This window comes from Podarcis vaucheri (assembly GCF_965113315.1).
Source record: "Podarcis vaucheri genome assembly, chromosome: 13".
NCBI lineage: Eukaryota > Metazoa > Chordata > Lepidosauria > Squamata > Lacertidae > Podarcis > Podarcis vaucheri.
The window spans coordinates 33,275,169-33,301,990 of NC_138751.1; the positions used below are offsets into that span (position 1 = coordinate 33,275,169).

The 26,822-nt window shown below is 44.8% G+C and overlaps 1 protein-coding gene across 4 annotated transcripts in view; it reads right to left on the reverse strand.

Annotated features, from left to right (window-relative positions):
• Window positions 1-26,822, reverse strand: part of ARHGAP23 (Rho GTPase activating protein 23) — a 180,547-nt gene that overhangs the window by 77,069 nt on the left and 76,656 nt on the right. Inside the window, exon 1 of one of the 4 annotated variants that reach the window (XM_082197157.1) lies at window positions 16,226-17,108. The exons of the other annotated variants lie outside the window; for them this stretch is intronic. Coding sequence (XP_082053283.1) covers window positions 16,226-16,546 — 321 coding nt within the window. The 5' untranslated portion in view covers window positions 16,547-17,108. Of the gene's footprint in view, window positions 1-16,225; window positions 17,109-26,822 lie in introns of those variants that run through there. 4 annotated transcript variants of the gene reach the window in all.

Here is a 26,822-nt window from a genome sequence, read left to right on the forward strand (position 1 = left end):
TACCCACTGTTTGATCATTCATCCCTTGACTATTTACATAATCACACTGAGGAGCTGGGAAAAGATCTGGCCAGTCCTTTCATATCTTTGTGTAACCCCCCCACCTCCACCCCACAAATGATGCCACCCATCACCTCTTTGACATCGCCTCCCTTTCATGGCTCCTTCCCCTACTCCCAATTCTCACAAGCTGCTTTGCTGACCCATAGCACCCGGCCCACGATTCCTTAGCTCTGCCCTACCCCATTCTCACCCTCTTTCCCTCATTTCCTCTCTGGTCCTCTTCCTCAATGTCTTGTCCCCCCAATTCATCCTCCCCTTAGGCCTAAGCGTCTTACTCTGCACTGCTTTTCCGAGCACAATTCAAAGTGTTGGTGCGGACCTTTAAAGCCCTAAACGGCCTTGGTCCTGTATAACTGAAGGAGCGTCTCCACCCCCATCATTCTGCCCGGACACTGAGGTCCAGCTCCGAGGGCCTTCTGGCGGTTCCCTCACTGTGAGAAGCAAAGTTACAGGGAACCAGGCAGAGGGCCTTCTCGGTAGTGGCGCCCGCCCTGTGAACACCCTCTCATCAGATGTCAAAGAAATTAACAACTATCTGACTTTTAGAAGACATCTGAAGGCAGTCCTGTTTAGGGAAGCTTTTAATATCTGATGAATTATTGTATTTTAATGTTTTGTTGGAAGCTGCCCAGAGTGGCTAGGGAAACCCAGCCAGCTGGGCAGGGTATAAATAATAAATTATTATCATCATCATCATCATCATCATCATCATCATCATCTGCACTTCCTCTAAGGCCCTCATCCATCGCTCCCTCTTGGGCCCATCTCCTCAGCCCCTAACCTTACTGCCTGCCCAGGCTCCCTGACACTGCAAACTATTTTCTCTGCTAACAGAACACAGCTTTTATTGTTCCTGGGTCCTCTGAGATCAGAACCCTAAAACAAAGAGGGGTGGGAAGAAGGGGGGGAGAGGAGAGAACATTGTGCAGCAGCTACTGTACTGGGCTTGGACTTGGAGAAAACAATGCCTCTTCACAAGATGTCTTTTATAGCAGAGTAACGTGTGCACTCACTTGCCCAGTGTTTTGATGTCATCAGGTTCTGTATTTCTGGTCCTACAAATATATTAGGGTAGGAAAAGTTGAGCAAGGGATTCGGTTTTCAGGATTCAGCCCCATCTGTATCAAGCAACTGATTTGAATGCAAAGGCCACCTTTATACTTTGCTATACTAAGGTAAAGGCAAAGGGACCCCTGACCATTAGGTCCAGTCGTGACCGACTCTGGGGTTGCGGCGCTCATCTCGCTTTATTGGCCGAGGGATCCGGCATACAGCTTCCGGGTCATGTGGCCAGCATGACTAAGCTGCTTCTGGCGAACCAGAGCAGCGCAAGGAAACGCCGTTTACCTTCCCGCCGGAGCGGTACCTATTTCTCTACTTACACTTTGACATGCTTTCGAACTGCTAGGTTGGCAGGAGCAGGGACCGAGCAACGGGAGCTCACCCCGTCGCGGGGATTCGAACCGCCGACCTTCTGATCGGCAAGTCCTAGGCTCTGTGGTTTAACCCACAGCGTCACACGCGTCCCTTGGCTATACTACTTATGGATAATTGGCACAGTGGGAGAGAGTGTGACAGTAAGGGAGCTATTTTTTATTTTTTTGGAGCAAATTAAAGTTCCAACTAAGGAGGTTTTGCATTTGAAATACGGGCACTAGGGGGGATGCAATTATAAGCATTGCATGTGCATATCTTTAAGCATCACTTGTATTAACAGCCTCCGAGTAGGAAGTGCAAGTCGGGCACCTGGAACTCTTTTCCCTGGGACAACAAGATAGTAATGGCGACAGCCGCTGCCTCACAGCCGGAGAAACCATAAAAGGCCTGCTGTTTATCATTCCTGGAGCCCAATTAAAAACAGAGAAAATGGCAGGTTTGGGGACCCTGGGTAATTACAACAAGCTATATTTTACCACAACAGACAACTCCGTCTGCCAGCAAGCAGCCCCTGAGGCGGTTGCCAGTTGTGCCACATCAGCTGGTTTGCCCCAGCCTAAAGGACGCCAGGAGCTGTGCCAGTAAGACTAGGCTGGGATTTCGGGCTGGGCAGGGAGTGCAGGGAAACAGAAGGGGTGGTGGGTTTAAACATGCCACTTCCTTTCTCACCTCCACTGGAAGCTTTGTTGGCATTTGTCTTCAGCACAGGAGGCTGAGTGGCAGGCGAATACAGTTGGCATCTAAGAAAGCAACTCACGGGCCTAAGAAACTCCGCAAGCTGCCCAGGGTGTTAAAATTCAGGTGCTGTACTGCTGTTGCTTTGGAAGGGGAAAACAGGAAAGTATTTTTTTTTTTAAGGAGAGAGGAAACAGTAGTGGGATCTTACAGGCTGCTGAGTAGGTGTAGATCAGTGTTGGGAAACTGGACTCAGCTGGCTCCGTGGGCCACCCAACATCACATGAGAAATGAGACTGGGTAGGAACTCAACCCAGGAAGAGCTCCCTACATTCTCCTATTAAAGGTCCAGGATCATCCTAGCTGTATCCTGCCACAACATCTGGCCTGCTACATATTTAGGGTCAAGATGAGCATGGTGGGAATTTTTGTGACTCTTCCTCTTAACATATACACGTGTGTGTGTGTGTGTGTGTGTAAAAATAATAAATGCAGCCTTAGAAGGCTGAAACAGAGAGAAGAAGACCAGGGGGAGGAGGACGAGCAGCTTAACACTTTCTTTCAATATGCCTGCTCAAAATTGCTCCCCACCCAACACTATTTTCCCATTTCGCCTCATGAGATTGTTGGATGTGAAGTGTCAACTGCAGAAATGATGTGTGATGGAACCCAGTGCCACTTCACCACAAGATGAACATCATAGGATCTGGTTCATATTAAGAGGGACAAGCACAAGTATATGTGGGCAGGTGAGCTAGTACAAAAGTTTGCCAGCTAGCCATTTTTAATTGGTTGACACGCTGCGATGCATTAAACGTAGGCGCTTCTACTTGAAGCAAGGTCAGTTTTCTGAAGATTCAGAGCAGTAGGCTGATAACACTTCTGGCTCTCAGGATCAGCTCAGACACAGGTAGCACCTGGTGTTGGGAACCAGAGGGAAGCTCCCCAAGACTTGCAGTGTTCAGGAAATGGAGCTTGGGTGATCTGCATTGTCTCCCCCAATGAACCACAAAAGGAAAATTATGCCAAAACAAGCAAATATGTGCAAATTTGCTTGACAACTTTAGTCAAGTCACAGATTTCAGCTTTTAGACACAGAATCCATGCTAATTTTATGCACAGTAAACATGCAAAGGGAGACAATTCACAAATTCAAACTGCATTTTCACTTTCGACAACTTCCCTCTGCCTAAGTTGAACAACCAACAGTTCAAGCCTGAGTTTTCCAAGATGGTCTCTGGATTCCAAATCCCAATTCTCTCCTGTCCTTAGATCTAAAAGGACTTTCCTTCTCTCCATCAACACAAGTCACTGACTGGGATTAACTGTTTCCTCAGCACGACATCACAGCAGGTCAACTAATAGCTAGGGAGGCTTGTGGGCAACTAGCAGCTGCAAGCTTTTAGTATTTGGTTCACAATTATAGCACGGGGCCAGGCAATCACACCCCACCTCTGACCCGGAATGAAAAGCAACCATACCAACTCATCATCTTGCATAAAAGGGTATGTTCAGTTTAACCTAGATTTAACTTCCTGTTCTTCCTGTACATTCCTGTTCTTTTTTTCCTCCTCTGCCCTCAGGGGTAAGAGAGAGTAATTGTCCTATGTCTCCTTTATTGCTTTTAAATATTTGAAAGCTGCTCTTAAGGTCCTCCCCTCAATTTTCATTTCTCCTGGCTCAAGGTGTATACAAATTGTTCTCTAATACGTTCCACATCCATCTCACTGTTCTAAACCTCTCACTCTCCTTATGATAGCCCACTTGAGTTTTATGAAAGATGACTACCATCCAGTGTAAAAACTGCACTACACCTTGAATTGGATCAGGTACCCCAATGCAAATACTTATATAAGTACAGTGGTACCTTGGGTTAAGAACTTAATTCGCTCTGGAGGTCCGTTCTTAACCTGAAACTGTTTTTAACCTGAGATCCTACTTTAGCTAATGGGGCCTCCCGCTGCCGCCGCGCGATTTCTGTTCTCATCCTGAAGCAAAGTTCTTAACCCGAGATACTATTCCTGGGTTAGCGGAGTCTGTAACCTGAACATACGCAAAGGCACTCAAATCCAGTGGAAAGAGGAAAATGATGCGTCTGAAGGGAGGCTATGAATAATTACTAGTTACATGGATATTAGAAGAAGCCCAGAAACAAGTTATCTGTGGGCCTCCACACCAGTTTTCCATCTTTCAGTTGTGCAGCCAATCATTAAAGGTTGACCCCCATCTCCACTCTATCACACCTGAGCTTTCTACCCCATCAACTTTTTCCTGCCAGCTATCAGGGAGTTCTCCTCTGTTACTCAAATATTAACACAGGGTGACACCTAAGAATGAAGTGGCAGAATCCTGAGCAGACTGTATCATTTTTTAAAACAATCCCTAATGTAGAAAACTTCCTACAAGTTAAAAGAAAAAACAAAAGAAGCAAAAGTGACACAGTCTGTTCTACCATCTCATTCCGCCATGTGGATAGAACACCCTGTTCCCTCTCCTACGTTTGGGGTCAGATGTCCATTTACCAGGCCAACGGGTCACTCATTTTACCAGTTTCAGGAAGGAGCCAGGAAAAGAAGCAGCACTAGGCTGTCATGAAGTAGGCAGCAGCATACAAAAGCGTAAGGTTTTAACAACAGTCAACCTGCTGCTGTGCCACTAGTTTCAGGGCCACCATGAAACACTGAAATTGGCATGCAACAAGTATCTGTGTAGGGGGGGGGGAGCATGCAGTGTAGGCCGTTCCATGAGAACTATCTAACACATGGTAAAATTGGAGTTTATCCTGGCACATGTACACGTCATGCATTTGAATGGATTTTGTGTGTGGTTTTCCCTATAAGCCCTTTTCGTTTAGAAACTTCAATGTACTTGCTGACTATCTAGTCAGCAACCTGAAAATGCACACACACACACACACACCAGTCATTTCCTCCTGGTGAGACTAATGCATGGACTTAGAGGGGTGGCCCCAACCTCCAGCCCAGAGTTTAGGGAAACTATTAATGTTTAATAGACTATTGTATTTTAATATTCTGTTGGAAGCAGCCCAGAGTGGCTGGGGAAACCCAGCCAGATGGGCGGGGTATAAATAATAAATTATTATTATTATTATTATTATTATTATTATTATTCTCAAAAGAACACAAAGTGAGTTGAAATTTAAGCTTAACAAAATAAACTACTGACTTCCATACTGCCACCCACAAAAGGAATGTCTGTGTTGATTTATATTTCAGTTTATGTTATCCTTTTCTTACATTATCTGCTTTGTCAATACTCAGTTGAAAACCTCAATAAACAAATGTTTTAAAAAGAGAGAGAACAAATTAAGTTACCCACAGCTCATACAACATTGCCCAATAAACAGCCTGATAGTGAAACTGAGGCAGGGTTTAGCAGGTGTGTATGATTTGCTATGCGTCACATAATGAATGGTGGGCAAAGCCAGAATTAGAATCCGGAAGTACCAGTACGCCTCTGTCTCACACTCCTCTATGCCCTTGAGCAGAATCGGAATCTGAGAAATCTTTCTTATTATGATTTCCTTATTTACAATAGCAATAATTTCTGAAAGGTGCTTTTCAACCCTTATCTCCCCAATAACACAACAGTCCTGACAGGTGACATTTGAATTTAATACTGATACCAGAGCCTTGTGAGCTTGCCAAATACCCTGAGAGCTTGGCAAAAATGTTTTAGCAAATAAAAGAAATAATTTGTAGTTTCTGGAACGGTGGTAAGTATCTGCAATACAATATTCCCCCACCCTTTTCTTTTCTTCTGATAAAGTCCTTTTGGAAGAACAGTAATAATTTTTAAATAAGCAAAACAAGAATTGCTAACTGCTCCCATTGCACAGATATGAAACACTGAGGCTCAGACAGAGAGCAATCTAAACCAAGACTATGCACAACGTTCACAGGTGAAATAGGTAGCTTCTTCCACAGTACTATAATCAGACATTGGCATGCACAGGGATGGTCTGACCACACAGAGATTCCAAAAGATGCTTTGGGACAATATCCATTCTCTAGAACAAGGTGACTGAAAGCTGATTTTTGGTTAATCTTTGTCTGACCTCAGAAGTTTCATTTGGCAAATGGGTGCTTGGATGACAGAATCCTCCTTCAAATATAAATACACACATAACTGTGCATCCCTAATCAGCATGTCAGAGAAAGAAGGGTCCTTGCCTAGCTTCTTAGCCAACATGCTGCTTCTCTATGTGCAGGTGTTCATGCATAATAGAGCATGAGCTCCCTATTTCCCCCTGCCTTGACCCTGAAGTGGTACAGTTCAAAAACAAGTGTGCATTTCAAGTGTGAACCAGACGCAAGGGAAGAGTTCACAGTGTGCAATCTAAAAGGCACATGATCCCCTGTGACATCTAAGGCAACACTGGAAGTTATGTGCAATCCATAGTTTTGTGCAATCATTACTCTCTCCCCCACCCCACCCATGCAGCCTCAAAGCTGCAGTGCGTTAAGTGAAGAACTGCACCCCAGTTGTCACCTGTAGCACAGCAGTGTGTCCTGGGCCACACATCAACACACTGCAGCTGTGTTTCAATCTAGCCCTGGATATTCACATCTCGTTCTTAAAAGGTGAATGAAAATCATGCCCTGCTGGAATGGTTAACAGACACCTGCATATCAGATAATTAGGAAGCCACATGCATCTTGTATGGGAAACACACCTCTTCACAGACCATCCGCACACGCCCAAGTTTATTAAAACAAGAAGTAGACACATGCAGGATTAGATCCAGGTCTGGAAAGGGGGTCCATTAAGTCCAGAAACAAAAGCCTAAAATCATTCACTTTTCTATGTGGATTCAAATAAATCTAAGTCCTGATCAAGTTACAATGCAGCTTTCTGATTGATGGGAGAAGAGTCCAATATAAACTCTTCCCTATGCATCTTTTTGTTTGGATTGATCGATAGATAGATAGATTCTGACATCAGCTCCTGGAGTTCCTTTATGGCTGCCGCTCAGGTGCAAAAGGGGGGCAGAGAGGGACAGCTGGTCAAAACAAGAGAAAAATGAAAAGGCACACCCACATTTGCAAGACACACAAGACTTCAGAAAGAACACACTTGGGGTGGGGTTGGAGAAAAAGGAAGTTCCACTAAAGTCACTGGGACTTGCTTTCTGGGATTGTGCAATTTGGAACAGGATGTCAGCTTCAGGGCTCCACTTATTATTTTTTAAATTATCCCCACTTTCAGAACTGGAGAATTGCGGCCGATGCTCTGATCCGAGCTGCACAAACTTGAACCCGATGCCTCACAACTCTCTGTCGGGATCAGGGGGCATTCCAGTTAGCATCTTCCTGATGGCAAACCCAAGTCAACTCTCAAAGATGAGGGAAAATGCACAGACCAGCTAGGCTCTTCCTAACTTATTAGAGGAGGATCCAGCGGACACACCTGTCTTGCCGCCTAACTTCTCTCTTCCCAGTCTGCTTGCCCTTCTGCACGCTCCCTTCCTGCAACTTAGTGCCAAGCTCCCCTTTGGCTCAGATCCTAGGCTTCCACCTGATCCCTGACCGCAGACTGACCCACCTAGAGATCGGCTCCAGGGCACCATCCAACTCCATACCAAATCTTGCCAGGGATTGCATTTCTGCAGCTGACTACAGCTCAGTGCTGACACCAACATTCTAGCAACACTGTTCCTTCTCAGTAGGGCTGACAGCCTGAATGGAGAAAACGAGACATTGAAGGATAGGGACTGAAAGGAAGCAGCGAAGGTGAGGGGGAAGAAGTTAAAGCAGCAGTGAAAAAGCAGGCAAGGCGCTGCTCTGAGGGTTCTAGGAGGCAGGCTTTGCTTGTGAAGCAGAGGGCCCCGGAGGATACGGTAGAGGGCTGAGGAGTACGAATGGGGAAGCTGCTTCAGGTAAAAGGAGACAAGAGAGGAAGGTGATGATGAAAAAGCAGGTGCAAAATTCAAAGCATCTGAAAATGTTGAGACTGGCACCTCACAATTCTCTTCTCCATCCCTACCCATGGCAGGCCCCTAAATACTGGATACTAGAAGTTTGTTTTCCAATACTTAGGAATTTGATATATTTTACTGAGCTTGTGCCAAGTGAAAAGGGGTGCAGAGAGAGATACATGGGGAAGGATTACACTGCATCTTGCAAAGCTGTCAGGAAGATGATCAAAATTAAAACCCTAAAACAGGGACGGCAGAACCTGTGGCCCTCCAAACATTGCTGATCTACTATCATCCCTGACCACTGGGCCATGCTGGCTGGGGCTGATGGGAGCCCACAACACCTGTAGGGCCACAGTTTGCCCACTGTTGCCCTAAAAGCATGTGCATATTACTCTCTCTCCCATATGCATTTGGTTGGGCACTGTAAAAAAATTAATACTGGACAAGATACTGGTGTGATCCAGCAGAGCTTTCTTGAACTGAAACAGATGTCCCTCTAAAATTGGTGTAAACCGCTTAGAAATCCTGCATATTAAGTAGAATAAAAGTATAATTAAATAAATAACAGAATAGTTTTAAGAACTGGGTCACTTGATTCTGAACTGGGTCACTTGGTTCAGCAGCCCAAGCGAGAGCGATCCGAGTGGCCTGACCTGCAGGTTTACTTTAACGCACTCTCACCTTCCCCAAACAACACCCAATTTTTGCAAATGAGCTGTCCTGACTTGGCTCTCCTGGGAACACAGCCCGCACTGACTCACCCTCTTGTAGATCCCCGGGCTCAAAAAAATGCAGACCAAATAATAATAATAATAATACTTCCAACCCGCCCTACGCCTGCCTCAGTCCCCATGTCCCTTTTCTCTTCCTGGCCCCGAGGTCATTCTCCATGTGCATGCATTTTGTCTGCTCGGCAGTTTGCTTCCTATTGTCAAGCGACCCGGCGGCCCTCGGAAAGGGACGGCGGATGCGCTGCAAGCCAAGCACGCAGATTAAAACTTTTTTTTTGCACGGGCAGCCTCTTGTTCATTCATTCGTACTGAAAGGCAGAAGCTCCGGACAACAGGAAACAAAAGATTTGCAGAGGAAGTAGAGACACAGTGCAAAGTGCAGAGGATTTCTGTGCCCCATCCTTCCACACCACCCCTTAAATCTGTAGTTAGGTTTTTAGTGCTCATCTATAGCACACATGCCGATGGTGGCAGCTGTTGTTGTTACTGACTTATACAGAAGCATCAGTATATCTGACTGCTTTCCAGAGTATCCTAAGTGATATCTCTGCTCCGTTTTGATATTGGATATTGGGCAATTTAGAAGAAACTAGAGGAAAGGAGAGCCAAAGAAGAAGCAATGGCAACAGCAATAATGATTTTTAAAATGTTTGTCTAATGTGGGCACATATCACAAAGCACTCCTAAAAGGGTGCAACCACATGCTAGGAGGTGCAAACATATACCCTTTCCTTAGTGACCAGCCAGCAGGTTCAACCAATACTAAGTTACTGAGGCATGCACCCGTGACAAATACATGCTCCTAATGCACTAAACCTTACACACATAGCATGTATGATACAGGGACATGCAAAAAAACCCAAAACACATGAAGCAGGCCACAGTTGTTACAGCTCCCCACAAGATGCATCCCAACCCCACGTAAGTACAGGCACCAACCATTTTAAGTGTGTCCAATTCATGCACATTCATGCACACTGCCTCCTCCCAGAAGTGGCCCCAAAACAGTGTGGAATGGGGCTGGGCAGGGGTGAGGCAGAATGGGGCAGAACAGGGTGGGTTTATGTGCACTCTGCCAATGCACGCAGGGGTCAGGAAAGGAACCCCCGCACCACTTGTACAGGAAAGTGATCAGCACAACAAAAATTTCTACTAGCACTTGCCTTGCCACTCGAGGCAATCTTCTCACTCAAGCAATTCCTAAGTAAGACTAAAATGTTTGTGCCAGTGGTATACTGGAGGGGGAATTCAGAGAACTGTGGCTTGGGGACTTTTTTTCAGAGAAGGAGTGCTTTCAGTACTGGTATTAAACGCCACGCTGCTTCAGAGTGCGGTCTGGTTCTGTGTATTCATGGCTCGAGTTTCCACATCCATCTCACAGTGACTCCGGAGAACTTTTGCTAACAAATCTTTACTGAAGTAAAATATGGGAAGGGTAGGTTTTTTGTTTTGTTGTTGTTGTTTATACAGTGGATGTGTATGTAATGTTGCCTGGCATGAATCCCACCACAAATTCAAAAGCTATACAAACCATTTTCACAAGAACAAGCAACAAACATCAACAAACGGTTTAACCTTCTTTAATCTGACTGAGAAAAGAAAAAGGAAGAACACAGGCTTCTTGTAATAAAAGACTATATGCGCTCCTATTTCAGCTCACATAAAAAATAGCAGAGTGAGGACCCTTCCCAGAATGCCCCTGTCTACCAAAGAATCAATGATCACTTTCTCTCTAAAAAGCAGAACCAGAGAGGATGCTGGGATAATCCTCCCATGACCTCACACAACATGAGACAGAATTGGCCTTGGTTGCCCTGAGGGATGACCTCCTTTGAGAGAGGACGGGGGAGAACAACCCTGTTGCTCTTGGTTGATCTTTCGGCAGCTTTCAATACCATTGACCCCAGTATGCTCCTGGTCATCTCCATGAACTGTGAACTCATAGCACTGTATTGCAGTGGCTCTCCTACCTACCTACCAGGCCAGGTTCAGAGGATAGCTTTGGGGGGCTTTATGTCTGCCCCCTGACAGCTGTGCTATGGTAAGAGTTGCCACAGGGCACTATACAACCCCCAATGTTGTTTGATATCTATATGAAGCCACTGGGAGAAGTCATTACGAAAACTGGGGCATGGTGTCATCAGTATGCGGATGACACCCAGTTCTACTTCTCGGTTTCATCTGAATCAGGAGAGGATGTGACTGTTCTTATTTATATATTGTGCATAGTATAAATCACTGAAAGACATTTTTAAAAAAAATATTAAGCAGTTTAAAATGCTTTTAAATAAATACATGATCCTCCCAGTGGGGGGGGGGGGGAGTGGAGAATGTATTTTGGGGCAGGGATCGTTGAATAATACAAAAGCATGCACTTTGACACTACCAGTTATGAGGATAAAGTGATGGTATAGACAATTGATTGTAATCCTGGAGAGCAGCTGCCTGTCTGAGTAGATGGATCAATGATCTAGCATGGCATACTACTGTTTCCTGTGTTCCTACCCTAGTATATAAACCACGTGTGAACAGTACAGGAGTCACCAACATGGTGCCCAGAGGCACAATGGTGCCCCTGAAGTTTTCCCCTAGTGTCCACAAAGCCTCGGAGGCCCCTGCCCGCACACTTGGTGTACCTTTTGTCATGAGGAGTGGCTATTCCCTCACCCCTTGAACAGTATATGGCACTGAAGGAGTGACACTCTTTCCCACTTCCTCTTTCACCTCTACCTGCTTTTCAATACTCAAACTAACTCTATGAGATCCGACTTTTGGTCAGATCCCTTTGAAAAACAAAATATGTGTATGCATGCTTCTTCTTGTTCTGTCTCACAGCTGCAGGGGAGGGGGCTGATGAAGTGAGGGGAGGTAGAAGTTACCAGAGTCCATTACAGCTCCAAACGCGCTCATGGGCCTAAAAAGCTTGTCGACCCCCGATTATAGTATGTCCTCCCAAACAGCACCTTCAAAAATGCCTAACACTGTTTGCCTTTGTTTAAATGAACGTTTGGTGATAGTTACCCCAAATTTTTATTCTTTCTCTCCATAACAGAAAAAGCAAGACCCACTCCAATCCAGGACAGTTTAATATATAAACCCAATCCAGCCTGGTAAAAGGTCAGTTACATATGGGTAAACTCTCAGGTTTCCTGCCACAGCCCAAGAACAATGATAAGTGAAGTTCCTCGTACGTAAAGGAGCCAAGCTTTCTTCCAGAATACTGACAGGGCAAACTCAGCAACCACCGAAGAGCAGGAATTAGTCTAGACACCCTCAGGTGCCAGAGATATGACAAGGATCAAGCCAATTTAGGATAAAAGCTTAAAAGTTCCCTAACTGAAGTTAAGGGAGAAGGCCAGTGGTCAGGATTCAATCAGCACCCAGGATGGCAGCTGTACCGAGGTTAATGTAAGCTGAGATTCATAAGCCAATTTCAAACCATGATTTCACTATCTGGTCTGTTGGCTCAAAGTTAGCTGGCTTGAACCAATACAGACATACAAACAAACCACACTTAAGCAAAACAAACCATGGCTTAGCATTACATGTAAGCCAGGCCGATTTATAAGACACTTAAATATTAAAACATCCACCTAATTTTGCCTCTCCCTTTTCATCTCTTTCCTCTGTTGCATCCTTTACGTTTAGACTGTCAATCTGCTGGCGCAGTGACCTGTCCTCTATAAAGGGTCATGTATATAGATGGTGCTATATAACAGAGAATCAATCAACATCCACTGCCCTTAATATATAGAGAGCTCACGTGTTCTATAATGGTCAATGCACACACTTTAGAAGCATGGTTTAAAATAAATAAATCATTCTAGCTTCCCTAGTTATGTCCTAAGCTTTCCTTGCAAGACTAGCCTACCCCTTTTTAAACTCCCTCTTTGATGGTAGCATCTGCTACCATCAACTTAGTAAACTGATATAGGATGTCTTTTTAAAAAATAAAATAAAAACCCTACAAAACACACACATGCAAATAACAGTGTATGCACAAAAGTTACTAGCCTATAAAATATTTTACTAGCCCATATGCATAACATACGCAAGTATCTTTGTGGCCTAAGGGGAGCCTGGGAAGAAGAGAATCAACCACTGCAAAATTTATCTGGAAGGAAGCTTTACCTGCTGCATAAAGGTAACCAGGTGAGAGATTATTTACAACACTTTGTGTTCCAAGTATCAGTGTATTCTAAGTGTCAGAGTATTCTAAGAATCAGAGTTTTCATATAAACAGAAAAAGCAAGTATGCAGATCTTATAAGGTTTTTTGGGAGTGGGAAGGGGGAATAATTAATTCAATGATCCCCCGTATTATCTGAAAACTTAAGTCACGGAAGCAGAATACAGTCATACTTCAGGTTGCGAACACTGCGGGTTGCGCCTTTTCAGGTTACGGACTCGCCAAACCCAGAAATACTGGAACGGGTTGCTTCTGGGTTTCGGCGCTCGCGCAGAAGACTAAATTGCACTTTGCACATGTGCAGAAGCGCCGAATCGCATCATGAGCGTGCGCAGACGCAATGCTGCAGGTTGCAAACGTGCCACCTGCACGGATCACGTTCGCAACCCGAGGTTCCACTGTACATTATACAACACAACCCTTAGGACCACCCTTCCCTCTCAGTCATGTAGGGTTTAATATATTTCCAAGAGCTCCTCCTTTGATTCTTCCACCATATGCCATATTTTAAACACAGTGGGGGGGGGTTGTGTGTGTGTGTGTGTGTAAATATGCCCTATCAGAACAGAAGTCTTTCCCCCTAATGACTTGCAACAGTTCTAGACCGAGTCCTTTTCAGAAACCTTTGGACAGGCATTTGATGGCCAATGTTAACAGATCTTAATTAGGAACAATGTTTTATCTGCTTTTTATCATTTGCTTTTAATAGGTTCTAGAAGCACATTTCTAAAACTGCAGTATCTCCCAAGGAAAAGGAGAGAGGCATAAACACCTGGAATCAAGTGTTGGCTCCAGGTTTTGTTCACACTGCACATAGATAAAATATGGAATTCGCTCCCCCAAGATGTAGTGATGGACCTGATGGTCACTGTGTTGGACAAACTTAAAACAGAATTAGACACATTCTTGGAGGACAAGTCTATCACCAGTGGCTGCTAGCCATGATGGGCTATGTTCTAGCTCCACTGTCAGAGGCAGCAGCAAATCCCTGAACCCAAGAGAGGAGAGTGCTGTTGCACTCAGGTCCTGCTGGCAGGCTTCCCATGGGCATATGGCTGACCACTGTGAGAACAGGATGCTGAACTAGATCCAGCAGTGCACTTCTAATGCTCTTATGATGCCCCAGCTCTCCCCCAAGTAGCCCCATATCACTGGCGCTGCCCATTCATTTGCCCTGTCAGCTTGTGTCTAAAAGGAAAGGGAAAGGTGAACGGAAGTTACTCCAACTTCTCCTTGCTGCTGTCACTGTTGACCTGCTTGGAGAGAGCAGGTGAACAGACAATGATGGCAAAGAGGAGCAGCAGGGGTTGGCAGGGAGCGCTCGGGGTTGGCAGTGGGCTCTCTGCTAAGGGGCAGGCCTTGGCAGATGCCCAATGATGCTGACTTCTGACACTGGCCCTGCTTTGGACGTACGTCTCCAACAGCTGCAAACTTCTGAGCATGTTGGCAGAAAGGCAGCATGTAGAGATAGGCACTATTTTAAAGACATTATTTTAAGCGAAAAGACTCCACTTAATGATACACTTACAACTCTAGCCCTTAATTGGGAGGGAGGAAAATCATATATTTTCTAATGTGCAGTAGGTGGAGTATGGAACTTGTGGAGGTAAGACACACAATTATACACAGGGGGGAAACAAAGACTCCAGCTTCCTGAGAATCTCAGCTTTCATTTAAAACAAAGAAACATCAAGTGACCCTCTTGGCTGTGAACATATGCTGGGCAATGACTAGTGAATTCTTAGAAGCCTAAGGAGAAGGTGAAGAATGATTCTCAGTGGTTGGGACCTGGGCTTCTATGCATTGCCCCTCCCAGCAATAACTGGAATAAATTTATGCAAAATATTTCAAACACGCCGCTGAACAAATTATATGCACACTTGTGGAAACTTTCTCAAGGCATGCAACTTTCGCAGGTTGCAGAACTCAGCTTTATCTTGCATCATAAAGAGAATTGCCTGAGCACAGGCCTTTAATGCTACCATTCTTTAAAAATGCAGTGTACACCTAGGCTAGGATATAGGCTCCAATCCCCATTCAGCTATGAAACTCAAGAAGCTATTGTGAGCCAGTCAGTACCTCTCACTCAAACATATCTTGCAAAGAGACTGTGACTATTCCTTCCAAGCACCCCTATATAAGCCGCCCCACAAGAATAATAGGGTACAAAGAATTATAGAAAGAATACTGTAATAGGATACAAATGCACACACACAAATGAAAGATTCTGGGCAGCTTGCAACTCAGTATTCAAGGAAAGATTTGGTGCCAAACTTCCCAGGTTTAAGTCCAACTTTCTAACCCTACAGGCTCACAAAGCTACTTAAAGATCTAGTAAGTGACAAGCAGAATGAAATCCTTATCTAATTGAGGAACAACCCAAGAAGGTAACTTGTCATTAGGGTGTTGCTATGTAAAGTATTCCCATATTACATAGCATGGAAACGGATGCTGTGAGCAAGCTATCCCCAAGGGCAGGCAAGACGGTGAGACTATGATTAATTCTTTTCATGGTATCTGCCCTCTTGAAATCCGTGCTGGCTAGCAGCCTGCTCACCCACCACGGTGTCCTGATCCTGCCATTTAGGGATCCACGTTGGATGGGTGTTCAAACACATTTGCCAACACAATCATTCGCAAACAAAAGAAAACCAGCACAACCACAGTCACTGTTATATATGCGCCCTAGGAAAATTTAGGATCATTGTTCATGGGATGTGGAAATTAAATAGCCCTTGATTTCTAAAATGAGGTGCCAGTTCTCAAGTCTGCCCAGGAGGTGCATGTTTTGACCTGAAAGCTGCTCCACTCCCCAATTTCAGATAGTGCTGGCTGCAGTTACTGGCAAGGAAAATACTCCACACACATGCTCAAGCTACCCTTTTTTATTATTTCTTCTCATTTCCTAAATGCACAGAGAATGCATTAAGCTCTGGCTCAAATAATGTCCCAGTAGGCAAGAGAAACATGCAGACCACAAACATCAGTAAAACATTCTGAAGTCTTCCCTTTCAAGTCACTCTCCCAACCACTTCACCAAAAGACAGGTCACAATTCATCCCTATTTTAAAGATTTGGGGAAACAAGGCTGAGAAGGAATGACCTGATCAGAGCTTCCCTTCAGAGCTGCCTGGAAAGGGAATACATATGCACACAAACAAGACACACGAAGGCAATATAGCTCTCTCACCGTGAAATTCCTCTCTATTCTGGGTCGTGCACGGCACTTCTGCCGAGCCATCCCTGCCCCGGCACGGCGCCACCGCTTCTCCCACCATTCGGTGTTGTCGTTCCGCAAACTCGTCAACCAGATGCAACGGGGTTCGGGCAAGCTGCAATCTACGCCGACAGCTCGCTCAAAGCGCCAGCCTTTCCCTGCTCGTGCCACGCTCCACACGGCTTTGCCCACCACTGAGATGCCATGGTGCGGCGGGGCTGGAGGGCGTGGGGGTCCCCGTGGCCCGCCACCACAGGGAGCCCGATCCCCCCGGCTCGTGCCTTCTTCTACCATTGCACTCCCAGATGAGGAAATTCCTGGCACAGAGGCAGCAAAGCTGAAGTGACAGAACCGGCAGATCGGAAGAAACTCGGGATAGGTGAATAAAGAGAGATTTCAAACTGGATCTTTTAACTCCTGGTGCCAGGCTGGTTAGGTTCCATCCACACTCTTTGGACAGTGGACGTTCTTCTCAACTGCTCTCGACAACTTCAGTAGGAAATCTGCTAGCTTGTATTTTGTTTTTTCCTCCTTATCCAAGATGTTGCTCTGTCTCAAGTCTCTCGTCTCATGTATCATGGGCAAAACATTGAGGATTTCCAAGTCCGGGCACGCCAGATATCTCCGCACACACACACACTCAGAGAGAAAACAGCAACTGGCCTTAGAATACCACACTCCTCTTCCTACAACAGGCGGAAGCAGAAAGGGAAAAGCCCTGAGACTGTACAGAGAAAACTAATTACATGGGGAGAAGTGGAGGAGGAGGAGGCAGCAGTGGCAGCAAATTCTGCCTGGTGGGAATGAGATGGATGCAAATCAGAGAGACTAGGTTGTGACTTGACAGCTAGGCAGACAGAAAGAGAATAGAGCTTCCCTCGTGTTCATTCCGCACAGACAGCCCTGCAGCTGCTCTGAGGTATCAGGCCATCTCTGCCCCACCCCACCCCTATGTGACCCAGCCCACTCCAGCTGACTCCATCTCAGTGTCCACGCCGGGGAGGGGGGATAGTGTTCTTGCTGGTGTTATGTTCTTTTAAATCCTCTGCATTTCTTCTAAATCACAGCATGAACATACAATTTCCTTCCTTCCTTCCTGAACTTATTTGAGAGCTGGAGCGCTCACCCACTTGCCAGAAAGAGAGAGATGGGGGACGGTTTTCCTTTCTCCCTGCGCCCCCCACCCCTGGCTCCCTGCATCCTGAGCACTGAGAAGCTCAGGGTCACGGCCAGATTTGGCCAACTCTAGCTTATGCATGAAATAACAGAACTCTTGCTCATTGGGGAGGAAGCAAAGAAACAGAGGAGCTTGAAGCTCAAGCTTGATTTTTTTTATAAAAACCTCAGCCTATTATTGTGGCGTTTGTGTTTGTTTACACAATACCATCAGTGTGCATGGCATATGACAGAATAATATGAGCAAGGGTAACAACAACTATAAAGAGAAGTCTCTGCCCCATGGAGCGAACAATAACATATCAAGCGTGTTCCGCAGAAATTTTAAAAAATCAGAACGCCACACGTCAGGGTGATTTAACCGGCCAACTCTCCACATCCAACTCCATAGTAACACTCCATAGTTCCTGGTCCTCCCTGTGCTGTGGGATTTCCATTCCAGCAGTCCTCTCAATCAGGAGCCGCCAAAGGGCAAGCCATGCTAGGCAAGGGAGGTGGACCCATAGAACTACCACCAGAAACCTCTTCTTACACAGACAAAAAAATATATTAAAACAGACTACAAGCTATTCATTTGCCAGATTTCTAGGCCATGGTGGGGAAAGAAGACGACAGTGGTGTTCCAATTGAACTGTCCAAGGGGATGCCCAAAAAGCAAACAAAAAGAACATTGTGCATTGTCATGACGACAGGGAAGGGAGTACAGTGGTACCTCGCAAGACGAAAAACTCGCAAGACGAAAGGGTTTTTGGTTTTTTGAGTTGCTTCGCAAGACGAATTTCCCTATGGGCTTGCTTCGCAAGACGAAAAAGTCTTGCAAGTTTGTTTCCTTTTTCTTAAAACCGTTAATACAGTTGCGACTTGACTTCGAGGAGCAACTCACAGCACGCGGTGTGGTAGCCTTTTTTGAGGTTTTTGAAGACTTTGGTGATTTTTGAAGCTTTTCCAAAACTTTTCCGACACCGTGCTTCGCAAGACGAAAAATCCGCAAGACGAAAAAACTCACAGAACGAATTAATTCCGTCTTGCGAGGCACCACTGTATATGCATTTAGGACAGGGGTGGAGGACCTACAGCCCTCCATAATTTTGTTGGGGTTCCAGCTTCCATCAGCTACAGCTAGCACAGCCAATGGGTCAAGAGCGATGGGAACTTTACTTACTTACTTATTGCATTTATATCCCACCTTTTCCTCCAAAGAGCTCAAGGTGGTGTACATGGTTCTCCCCCTCATTTAATCCCCACAACAGCCCTGTGTGGTAGGTTAGGCTGAGTGGCTGTGATTGGTTCAAGGTCACCCAGTAAGGTTCATGACCGCGTTCATGACTTTAACCACTACACCACACTGGTTTTCTGTAATCCTGCAACATCTAGAGGACCACAGGTTCCAACACACAGGGAATTCTGAAGAAATGAAGTCTTTGGTAGGGAGGAATTTAGTAGATCTGCAGCTTGGCTCATTTTATCTGATCCACCAGAAGAAGCAGTTAGCACTGTTCTATGCATTCAGCTTTCTTCAAAGGGAAAGAATGCTGAAGACAGGAATGATCTCACACAAACAGCCTGTGTGGATTGGTTATACTGGTGGCAGGCATGGTAGCAAGCTTTGGGTTCATGCATGCTTCTTCACCACATGGGAAACTTACAATGTTATAGTAAGAACCTGATAATACATGCATAAAGTTTATGTTGGCACAAGCAGGCATGATCTGTTTGCGGGGTGGGGTGAGGGAGAGAAAGCAGCAGATGGATTGCAGAAACCAGGGCTCATTCACATGTGCATAAAAGAGGCATCTAAACATTACTCCCCGATGAGTTTTTTTGCAGCAACAATAAGTCTGTGAGTAGCATCAAGACTAGCACCTCCACTGCAAGTGCAGAGGCTTCCCGTATCTCAAGCCCCAAACACTTTCCTAAGGTCTTTCTATTTTGGCCATCATTAAGCCAGGAGAGAGCCAGGAATTCTGACTGCTGGAGACGTTTGCTAGAGAATTTTCACAGGATATTTAAAGCTCGTAATAATTTTCCATGTGATTCTTTAGTCAGCTGTCTTAGCCGGCAGCAGATTTTTGCTTCTGAATGGTTGTTACCTACACAACGCCCCAAAATACGGGATGCACCAGCGGAGGGCGGGGGCGAACAATTTATAAACATTTTCAAAACGTGCAATGAAAAGCTCCAATTAAAAAAAAAAGTTTTGACACGTAACTGATTTTAGAACATACAAATATTCTGCTAACCCCTAAGGATTCAGGATGGTGCAGACTGTGATTTAACGAAACAATTCACAATCGCTGGAAAATTAAAGCAAGATAGGGAGGAGGTGAGATAGGAGAGGACATAAAATGCCTCCTAAAGTGTTTTAAGAGGATCAGCAAAAGAAGGGATTTCCTGTGTCCCCTTGTGTCCCTCCCAAGTCACATATGGCAAGACCAAAGCTGGACAGGTGCAAAGAGCCCCCCTCAAAATGCGGGGGGGGGGAGAGAATAAAGAATGTTTCACTTTTTGATGAAGCTCTGGGCATGAAAAGCACAATGGCCTCCCCCAGTCCCCCCCCCCCACCTCTGTAATCTTTATCCCAGTGTATCAGGCTAGCGAGTCACTTTTAAGTGGTTATTGGGAATAGGGAATAGCCTTGCTGCTGGGAGGGGACATGGGAATAAATTAACCCATTCGCCAATGCCCTCCTGCAGAATCAGCACCCTTGGGGATGCTAATCTGAGACTAACAAAGGAATCGTGGTGCTGCAGGCAGGGGCAATTCTATGGAGGCAATCCTGTTTAATGAGCTGGAACTAGCCGGCTGTGCATTTGGGGGAGGGGGGGAGAGGCACAACTAGATGGGATGGGATCCACGTCTGATACCAACCCGGTTTGGATAGCGTTCCTCCAGCCTGGAGAGGGGAGACTTACAAGCTGGCAAGGCACAGTATACGAAAAGCTTTTATCCACTGTGAGGGCTTAATTTGAGTTTGCTAGAGCCTGCTCTTTCTGAAAGAGCTTGGCCACAACTAGCAATAAAGGAAAGAATTATCCAAAAGCACATGCAGAGAGTGTAAAAGGCACAAGCTTTTTAGAGGAGCAATCTGATCTGGGAGTTCCCACCCTGCCTGCCGTCCAAACACACCTTTCCGCTTCAGGATCAAACTCTGCCACTGTTGTTAAAACTTTGATGCAGTACCTGGTCTAGACTGGCTGGTCTCACTAAGAATCTACCTCCACCCTAAACTCCGGAGTTGTTTGTGGTGTTTTTTGAAAACTTGAGAAAACCAGTAAGATGTAAATGAATAGATAAAAGTATGGACATTTGTGCAGTGCTTTTAATTATTATTATTTTTAAGAATTAAGCTGAAGAACTGGGAGACATCAGGCTGAAAACTGAAGTAGCGTTTGAGGTGCTGATATCACTTGTATGTAAGTCTGCAATTAGAGTTAAAATACTGGGCTCACCCCACAGCCAAGTGATGCACCATAAGCTCTCTCTTATTACATCAGTCTTCATCATGAATAACTCTGTTATCAGAAGTACTGGCCAAAGGTATTACTTCCAGCATGCGTACACCTCAGTACCTTTTCCTGTTAGCAGTTACCACTCTTAGCAATTTTCAACCTTTTACTCTGTTAGCAGTTACCACTCTTAGCAATTTTCTAAGTGCTTCACATACATTTTTTCTGTAATCCTTACAATGGTTGTGTATTATCCCCACATTGCATCTAGGATTCTGAAGCTGAGTGAGTATGCAGCAAAGGTAAGATTGGAACTAGCAACTTCCTGATTCACAGCTCACACTCCTACCTGGCCTATGCTACAGCAACTGCCAACATTAAACAGCTGGCACGTTTTAAACTAAAGACGTTAGAAAAACATCGGTGGAATACATATGTAAACAACGACGCGAGAACCAGCAGGAAGTCACTCTTATTTAACATGGCCGCAGCATGCCTGGAAAAACTGAGACCCTGCCCAGAATCTGTCTTGCAAGTAAAAGTTTCTAGCCCTCATGGCTGCATCGGAAAAATAAGGTCGGTAGTACACGTCACTGGAAATGGGGCTTAACTTTCAGAAACAAAAGCTGGAAAAGCCATCCATAGATACTGGGAGAAGGGAATCGTAGGTATATTTGGTGAAAGCGTAAGAGCCCAGCAAGGGAGGAAAGGGAGAAACCCTCAAACTAGTCAAGCTTGCTTAATATTTATTTTGGAAGCTGGGGGTAACTAAAACCTTCAGTCTGGTCTTGTCCAGTTACACAGGACCTGCCCCCCTTCCTCCAACCACAGGGTGCTGTTACTTAGGGGGAGGTCCTAAGAAGTATTCCAGCCATGCAAAGGCCCTGGGAGAAGCATGCAAAAAGGAAAAAAAAGGAAGGAAAGAAAGAAATATATGAACATGCAAGGAGAAATACCAAGAATGGTTGGGATAGCAACCCCTGTCCTCGGAGAGCCAAGGACTTTTATCACCCACCGCACATTCTCTCCCCGGCTCCTGCGGTGTCTTTTCGTCTTTCATTTTTTCTCCACACATCCCGATCCATTTCAAATACCAGTAGAGTCTTTAAAAAATGAACTGACTATGGAATAGGATATCCCTCCCAGCTCCAAAGAAAGTATGTTTTGCTTTTTACCTAGACCAAGACTGCGGAAATATTAATTGAGCGTAAGTGCTTAACATTTTAGCTTCTGCACTGTTCACAATGAGGGCCATTTCACACACGAAGGCTGCAATCTTACACATTTACCTAGGAGTAAGCCCCACTAAAGACAATGGGACCTACTTCTGAGTAGATATGCCTAGAGCTGTATTATACACATACACATAATTTATTCAAGAAACTCAGAGAACTTTTGTGGCAGCATATAACTAACTAAATATTCAAACTCAGGGCAGGAGAAGGGAGACCAAGCACAGAAATTTGCATTTCTGAACAGCAGCTGTGTGCAAATTTCACATATTGGGCGGATAATTTGTGGTGGTCCAAGCCTTATTTTGTGGTGCATGCATCCCGTTCCTTATTCATTTATACATGTAACTGGCAAGGATTGGCATGGAAGCAACATGCTTGGCCCAAACATGATGTTAAGGCCTAATGTTCGAGACAGTTTCCTTCCTGGCGGTGCAGTTGTGCCACACTCCAAGGTGTATTTTGGACTGCAAACCCCTAGTCCCTCATTCATTTGGAAGTCAATGGACAATTATGGGCATGGGCCAGTGCACTTGAGCTGTGTCAGAATTAAGTGCTGGGTCAGACACAGTGTGCTTCCAGATGACCTGTTTACTGAGCATTCATCCTGATTTGTTTGCAGAGATGTTAAACCACCTAGGGTCAAAGCAAATGTTATTCCACACTTTCCAGTGCATTTTCCTTTCACTTTCCTTATCGCAAAAAGTCTGATCTTTTGAAGAAGTGTGTTTGATGCTCAAGACTTCCCAATCAACTATACTTATGCAACCTGAATTTTCTGGTATGTGACTGAATCTCACCTGAAAATCGCAAGAGTCTGGAAACTCTCACAGTGCCCAGGATACCCTAAGGTGGCAGTTTCCAAGCTGGGTTATAGTGTTTGATTTGTGGAAGTCCAAAAGCAACTCAAAGACTGTCACCTTTGATTTATGAGAGTATGGAAACAGGTTCTGAGGTAATAATAACGATCGGGCATTGACCAGAATTCCCAAATCCCAGGCCAATACCATCTAAAGCATCTAAAATGTCTCACTCAAGCTTTCCTTCTGTTCACAACAGAACCTTTTTTTAATAGAAAAAAAGGGAGGGAACAGAAACATGTGGGCTTTTAGATTTGTTAAATCAATGAAAGAGAATTTAAAAATTAGCACACTTGAGGGTAATTTTAAAGTTGAACACAGTTGCATTATGAGATATTAGCACATCATAATGGGTATCAAGATATCAGGGACAATATTGGATATCCATTCATGATACATAGAAGCAAGACTGAATCTTAAGTACAGTCAGGGCTCAATAGGGCTATCCACAGAATCTGTCTTCAGTGCTCACTCTTCATGCGCAACAAAATGTAGTGAACGGGTTCAGATGTGGAAGACTGGATTGTATCACGTAATGCTAAGGGTCAGGGATGGAGATCACAGTTGTGTGTACGTAAGAATCACTATGTGAAAAATAATAATCCCCTAAATTAAGGTTACCAAACGTCCCCGTTTCCCGGGGACAGTCCCCAGATTTACAAATCAGTCCCCTGACAAAATCCATCTATTTAGTAGGAAGTTGAAAAGCGTCCCCAGATTCATTGAAAAAAATCTGGTAACCTTACCCTAAGTAGAAAATTAGCATACAGTGGTACCTCGGGTTAAGTACTTAATTCGTTCCAGAGGTCCATTCTTAACCTGAAACTGTTCTTAACCTGAAGCATCACTTTAGCTAATAGGGCCTCTTGCTGCCACCACTCCGCCAGAGCACGATTTCTGTTCTCATCCTGAAGCAAAGTTCTTAACCCGAGGTAATATTTCTGGGTTAGCGGAGTCTGTAACCTGAAGCGTATGTAACCTGAAATGTATGTAACCTGAGGTACCACTGTAGAAGGAAAGACCCTTTGCCTGATGTGCTTGTTTTCTACATGCAGGGGTAGGAAAAAACAAACAAGAGCACTCAAAATGACATCTCTTCCTGGCAGTCTGAAGTAATACAGTGGGCTGCCAGTCACATTTCTCCTTCCTTTGTTTATCTGCGCTTACCTTATATCACCTTTAGCGCAGAGTGCTTGCTTGAGTTGATTTTCCCTACAGGTTTGGGGAGGGGGGAACAATTAGCTGCTTAGCAGAGACCAGAAAACCAACCATTAAAGGAGGGCAAGTGGTTCTATTATCTCCTCCAGCTTTCCCTGCCTTTCTCCAGGGAGCTGCTTGATCCTTTCGCCTCTGAATGTTTCGAAACTTGCCCTGTTTTTTCCACCCGAGAAGGAAATTGTATCTATCTCTCACCTACCCACTCCAATGGGTTGAAACGCAGTGGGGCGGGGAATTTTGAGTGGGGAAAATATGTGGAGGGGAAAGGATTAAGCAGTTCCTTTGCCCCACCCTTTGCTTCACTCTCACCTCAGCCTCCCAAGAGTTTCTTTTCTTTTGTTTTAAGAAGTCAGGAAAATAGGGTTGCCATATCCCCATAATTCCCTGGACATATCCGGGAATACTGCAGTCGGCAGCAGTGCCCTGGTGGAAATCAGTAAAATGTTGGGGGAAATCTGGGTGCATGGTAGCCCATGTCGGCCGATTTTTGCTGGTTATCCATAAAAAACAGTTTTAAGAAGGTGACAACTTCTGGATTTTCACGGTTTGAAATATGGCAACCCTACAGGAAGATGCTACACGTATCTGCTGTGTAGTGTGTGGGTTTGGTCCTTACTGGGGTGATAAAGTGATAACCTGAGCCATACTACATCGGACTGTTTGTAGGAAGCTCGCATGACTGAATGTTTCTCCATTAAATAAACATAAATAAGCAAATCCCTCCCACAGAGCTAAATAGTACGAAACTGAGAGAAAGCCAGGTGTACAGTTTTCTATGTGCAAGGAATTTGGGTCTTCAGTCATCCGACCAGCCCACAGTCTGAAGGGATTCAGTTCAGACACGGGTTTTATTACCTCAGTGAGGCTTTATCAAGTCGTAGTGAATGTATAGCGATGTTTCCACAGAGCCAAGCAGAGAGAGAGGGCTGCCAAAGATGCTCACAAAACCAAACATGGCTGCCCTGCTGTCATAAGCAGGCCTCAAAAGCACCGCCACACACACATTGCCTTCCACTTCGTTGCTACCCCCCCAAAAAATGACAAAAATCCTCCGAAACCACCACTTTCATGTCCGTCAGGCCCTTCCCCGACGGATCCCGGATGGCATTTTTGTGCCCTGTTCAGACTCACCCGCATTCTCTTTTCCTCACATGTCTCAACAAGCCCAGGTTACAGAGCCTGAGGAACAAGACAAGGCTCTTTGCCTCTGCACAGCTGTCAGCCGTGACACAAGAGGGCTGAGCAGGGAGGGGATGAGGAAGAAAAGCCTTTGTTTCCCCAACTGTCCAATAAAACTATTTTTAAAAATGCAGCAGTCCAGCCACACTTGAAATGCGAGGAACTTTTTCCTGCCTATACAGCCAAAGCTCAGGCCCAGAGTTCAGCATCAGCCGTCGCATTCGCACACCAATTATTTCAGTAAGAGAGAGAAAGCTGAACTTGATGCGGAAGACTACCATATAAAAGCTTCCACAACGAGCAAAAACAACAAGAGGAACAGTGGTTATATTATTATTATTATTGTTGTTGTTGTTATTAGTTTATATATTAATTGCACTTTTAGTCCCTTTTTTCAATAAAAGTGTCCAAACGCAACTTTAAAACCAAGCATATACGGTAAATACTTGTATCATGCAAACAGTAAAATAAAATATACCAAAAGCAAAATTTACAATGGGTAAGTTAGCACACAACACACTAAGCTAAACCTTGGGTGGAATCTACACACATATTTAAAAAAAACAACCACTGTGAAAATGCTTTTTTAAAAAAACACGTTTTGAAATATACATTGAATTTGGCATAGCTCACTCTTGCCACCTAGTGTCACATTTGTATACTGCACCTTACAATACATTGAAAATGTTTCATTTGCAGCTGTATAGCTGAGTCCTTGGTTTAGTGTGACTGCATGAACATGTGGGCTCCTGGAAATGAGTCTGCAGCTGTTTTTGCTGCCCTGCTACACTAAACTACACCAAGGTTTGCCTTAACATATCATCCAAACCAGAACGTATGGTTAACTCTCTCCTCGCTATCCACAAGCTGTAGCCAAGGCTTGGATTAGCAGGTCCTGTGAACCAGGGCAGTTAAAACTATAAACAAACACACAAATGTAAAAAAATAAATGCTTGCACTTAAGAGGAGTTTAGATAAAGCAACCTTGTGTGCACAGTCAACGGTGCATACAAGATACACCTGTGACAAATTCGCTAGCCCAACCTGTTTTGCATTCTAGAAAACTGAATTCCATTCTAGTTCCAACAAGATGCTGACCCATTGACCCGTTTCAGATTATTTGTTCTCACCCAAAAAAATCTAGGAGTTTTCACAGGTGGCTCTATGAAGGAGAAGAAGAAAAAAACAGATTTCTTCTCCATGTTCACAAACTGAATGAAGGGACAATACTGATCAAATGTATGTTTGGTTTTCAAACAGCTCTCTCCCACTTTTTATATTACGTTAACTTGAAGAGACTCACGTTCCAGTCCCTGCTCAGCCATGAAGCTCATTTGGTTGGGCCTTGGACCACTCTCTATTTCTCTCAGCCTAATCTAGGTCACAGGACTGTTGTGAGGATAAAATGAGGGAGCTTCATGGAAGAAGAGTAAGATAGGAATATCGCAAAATGTGTTAT